We start from the raw sequence: 4,772 nt of genomic DNA, 5'->3' as shown, positions 1-4,772 counted from the left end.
GAAGACATTAAAGTCTCATTTGTTTGTATTTAATGGAGGTCTGAATCTTAATCATTCAAATCTTAGATTTTTAAAGTTTGAATCTTAATAATTCAGATCTTCGTCATTAAGTGTATTTATTTTTTTAATTTCCCAATCACTTATTGGGTCTGAATATGTCTTATTGATTAAAATCTGCAACAGAGACTTAACATGCTTCATCTATATTCACTACTAACCGCCATCACCACCCACCATTATCACCTGCCACTAAGTACTATCCAACCACCTCTATCGACCACAACCAAACTCAAACACTACCACTCATATTCTCAACTATAGCCGCCACTGCTATCATTATTGTTTACCATCAACCTCAATCCACCACTATCGACTACCACCACCCACCGCCCCCGTCATAATCAACTACTGCCACCACCATCATCCTCAACCACAACAACCCACCCGCTCACCTCAACTAACACCATCAATCATTACACCACCATCATCAACCATAGCCGTCATTGTCCACCATTATAAACTACCACCACTCAACCCCACCTTCCTAAACCGGAACTACAACTACCAATCACCACTAACTGCTACCTAGAACTATCACTATCAATCAAAACCACCACCAACAACCGACTCCAGTCGGCATCCATAAGCTCCATCGCCAACCATCATCACCATTAACTATCATACTAAAATTTTAAAATATTTTTAATAAAATAATAAATTAATTGGTATTATTTAACAGAATTTATTTATTAATTCTTAAATAAGGATAATTTTTATACTTTAAATGTTAAAAATACAAACAATCTTAATCATTTAGTATTCATATATTAATACACATCTTCAATATTCAGATATGTATTCAAATTCAAACGTTTTAATCTTAATATTCAGCGTTCAAATTCAAATATGTCAATCTGTTTTCATCTTAAAATAAATGAGGCCTAAATATCGAAAAAATATGAGTACATATTTTCATTTGCCCTAGAGGCATAGTTTGGGTCGAGTTTTGTATAATCAGTACTGGTAATAAATCAACAAAATATAATAAGATGAAAGCAACCATGCTATTGAATCCTTCAACTCCTCCTCCTTTCTGTAGAAACTCACAAACCCTAGAATCCTCATCCTGCTCTCCATCATATTCTGCTTCAACGCTCTTCCTGTTTCATCCTCCTCTTAAAGTTCGGCTTCGCTTCTTGTATTTTTGGTGTTTTACTGCGAAAAGTTTTTTCTTTTGAAATACTAACAGTTCTATATGTTTTGCAGATTTATGGGTTCTTCGGAACTCGACTTTCCTTGCGGCAGGCGGTTAGGTTTCGTTCACCTGGTGAATCAAAGCAGCTAGGTGTGCTTGCTTTTCCTCTTTTTTGTTTTTTTTTTTGGGGTTAATTTTCTCCGTTTTCCACATTTTTATTTTTTATATTAAATTCTATGAACCCATTTCCTTGTGCGATTTAGTCCTTGACGATTAGTTTTCTTAAGGAGATACTGCCTCTATCTCTGTTTATATGACATTCTTTCCATTTTAGACCATCCAGTAATAATAAGTAGTACTTACTATTTTATAAGCCTTATGTTCCAGCTTATTTGGCCTTATTACTGTTTGATGAGTCGATTACTTTTTTATTATGATCTTCCAAAAAATTTATTTGACACTCATACTCCAAACCACTATTCTTTGGAGCGAAAGGGGTACAGCTTTTACAATTTCAAGTATTCAAATTCATTTAACTTCGGATCGTTCTATGGAAAACTAATTTTTGAACATTACTTGAATATTTTCCTCCACTATCATGAGGTCAAATTAACACCTTAAACTAGTCTACTCACACACGGTTACCAAATTTACTGCGCAAGGAAATTCTTCTCTTCTTCCAACAGCCTGATATTTGGTGATTTGCATACGAAGCTAATTGTTTCTTGACTTTATTTGATATGCAACAAAGAGATAAAACAATGTTGCTGGTTGGAATCTCAATTTAAATATTTAATCATGTTTTAGTTGCAAGTTAGCCATGCCTTACTTGGTTCCGTTGGTTGGCGCTTTCGAATTTCTCTCATTGGTAGAGGTAGATTTACACTGAATATGGAGTAATCTGCTTATTTGGCTGTTGTGCAGCTGTTAAGGCTGTAGTGACTCCAAATCCAGTAGTAGAGTTACCACTTACAGCAGAGAACATTGAGCGTGTATTGGATGAAGTTCGACCATACCTCATTGCTGATGGAGGCAATGTTGCATTGCATGAGATTGATGGAAATGTTGTGAAGTTAAAACTCCAAGGAGCATGTGGCTCCTGTCCAAGTGCTGTAGTGACCATGAAAATGGGAATTGAGCGCCGATTGATGGAAAAGATCCCACAAATTGTTGCGGTTGAATCAGTTCCAGATGAAGAAACTGGCCTTGAGCTTAATGAAGAAAACATTGAGATGGTAAATGTTTCATTTTGGTTACCCATTTGTCTTTGGTTCACCTGAAGACAATGCCTTGAAAACAATGAATCTGAAATTGATAATCTCCAAGTATATTATTGGACAAGTTACTGATAAAGAAAAATATATTATTGGACAAGTTAGTCATTTTCAAAATCTCTCCTCGGTCCTGTCAGAGATTTTGCATTTCTGGCTCTAGAACTATTCCATAGGATTGCCTAAATATTAGATATAGCAACAATAGGAACAGTTACAGAAAGAGAGTAGAAAACAAATTTATCTGTGCAACCAAATGAAAGTCCCGGAAAAGTTGTAAATTGTGATGAGATCATATTCAGGAATTGGTCTAGATCTGGGTGAGATCATGTTTGAAAACTTATAAGAAAAATGAAACGGAAAGACTGCCAAAATGCAGGTGACCATATCTGTGATTTTGGGGAAATTTTATTACATTAGTTAGGGCAGAAAGTTGTTGTAATGAAGTTATGGAAATTGTACTTATGTTGTTTGGCATTATGCATTCTCTCCTTCCCCTCTACATTATTTGACCATGCAGCACATATTTTTTAGTTTGTTTGGGCATATGCATTGAAATTGCACGTAATTGCTGAATCAGGAACCAGTTACAAATATTCTTAGGACTCGAGAAAACAGAGTTATATTACATGAGCCATGGATGATACCTGATATATGGTTTGTAGGTTCTTTATGAGTGTACTTCCATTTCTACTAGGTTTTCTATTGTATTTTGAAGGATCCTTATGAAGTTAACCATATCCCCATTCTATCATCGTGTACATCAAGCTTGTCGTTACCCGACTGTTGATAACAAGAACAAAAGTCTCAGAACTGTTTATATTATCTTTCCTTCAACCAATCCTTATGAAGTTAACCTTAGTCTGGTGCCAATATACGATTAAATAGCCTGCTCTCGAGGCTGTGGTTTCAGAAAAAAGAAAAATGAAAAATGAGAAGACACTTGAAGCTTTTAGTAATTTATACAGGAAAGCGATGTTACGTGAACTTTGTGCACAATCTGATAGGCAAAGGTTAAATCTTCTCATTCAGCCACCAGACTAGGAATGTCTGTACTTAAGAAGTCTGTAATTGCCAAATCAAGCGGCGACTTCATACCTTTCTTCAGGAGTCCGGAGTCCTACATTAGCATAATGGTGGTAGTAAAATTGCATTAAGTTGTTTGTCCACATCTTCTCTTTCCTTTTGAGGAAGTATTTATTATCATCGTTTGCTGAATAAGACTTACAGCCCTGTCCAAAGAATCAAAATGGGCAGCACAGATACCTATCATTGCCAATTTCTTAAGTCTGGTCTGTGAATGATAGTGGTCTCGATTGCATCTATACATACACTATATAATCTTAGACTTCTTTGCTGACTTTCAAGATTAAACCTAGGATTTTATTTGATCTCTTTCTACAGCTACTTTCTCTCAAATCATCAATATGCTAACATACATTAAATCTGTCATTTGTTGCGTTTATCTTTTTTTCTTTTTTTGCTTTCTCCCCTCAAGTTTCTTACCTCAGTTTTACTTTTTACTTTAATATCCATTTAGGTTCTTGAAGAATTAAGGCCATATCTTGTTGGGGCAGCTGGTGGAACTTTAGAACTAGTAGAAATTGAGGAGCCAATAATTAAAGTCCGAATCACAGGTCCTGCGGCAGGTGTAATTACTGTTCGTGTGGCTGTAACTCAGAAACTGCGAGAGAAAATTCCAGCTATAGCCGCAGTTCAACTTTTGCAGTAGACATAAGTTCAATAGATTGGTTCAGTTCATTTAAAGCATTTTATGCGCAGCTTGTGACCGTGAAGAAGTAATATTATTGATACCAGTATTTCCCATATTACAGTTGATACCAGAGGTTACAGGTGAAGCAGGTATTCTTTGTACAGTTGAACTGCTGCATTTTCATTCCACTTGTTCTTTGTTCTGATAAGACCCACTATAAGAACTATGTATTCAAAGAAATTATTTTAATCAGATTTCGTCTTGTGAGCAAGTTGATCATCTGGAGTCTCAAATATTAAATGTACGTTCTTATTACCATGGATTTGTACTTGTTTGTATTCTGTATACAATGAGTTACTGTAATCCAGAGGAATGAATTAAGTGAAGGGCATCAAGAATGGACGATACAGTATGGTTACCCATATTATCCGCCGGTTAACCCGTTTTTTATCCGTATTAAATATGGGTCGGGTCGACTAATTTATCTGGTTTTTTTTACCCGTTTTCGATCCGAACCATATCCGTCCCGACCCGCTTGTTTGCCAGTCCTAGTTACATGTGGTAACTCTCAATGTTGGGAGCAAAATAACCA

The 4,772-nt window shown here is 35.8% G+C and overlaps 1 protein-coding gene across 1 annotated transcript; it reads left to right on the top strand.

Annotated features, from left to right (window-relative positions):
* On the top strand, positions 968-4,500 carry LOC109229123 (nifU-like protein 2, chloroplastic). Its single transcript, XM_019394455.1, has 4 exons — positions 968-1,181; positions 1,267-1,345; positions 2,120-2,430; positions 4,007-4,500. Exons 1-4 carry the CDS (start codon positions 1,050-1,052, stop codon positions 4,196-4,198), a joined length of 714 nt encoding a protein of 237 aa, XP_019250000.1. The 5' UTR covers positions 968-1,049; the 3' UTR covers positions 4,199-4,500.

The sequence above is a fragment of the Nicotiana attenuata genome, chromosome 7 (assembly GCF_001879085.1).
Source record: "Nicotiana attenuata strain UT chromosome 7, NIATTr2, whole genome shotgun sequence".
In the NCBI taxonomy this organism is placed as follows: domain Eukaryota; kingdom Viridiplantae; phylum Streptophyta; class Magnoliopsida; order Solanales; family Solanaceae; genus Nicotiana; species Nicotiana attenuata.
The sequence above is the reverse complement of the archived record's forward strand: the minus strand, read 5'-3'. Positions and strand labels throughout refer to the sequence as shown.

Bases quoted from the DNA above. Each gene is read 5' to 3' on its own strand.
- LOC109229123 (XM_019394455.1), top strand. From the start codon at position 1,050: ATGAAAGCAACCATGCTATTGAATCCTTCAACTCCTCCTCCTTTCTGT. The intron at 1,182-1,266 runs GTTCGGCTTCGC...TATGTTTTGCAG, and splicing joins TGTTTCATCCTCCTCTTAAA to ATTTATGGGTTCTTCGGAAC. The intron at 2,431-4,006 runs GTAAATGTTTCA...ATATCCATTTAG, and splicing joins ATGAAGAAAACATTGAGATG to GTTCTTGAAGAATTAAGGCC.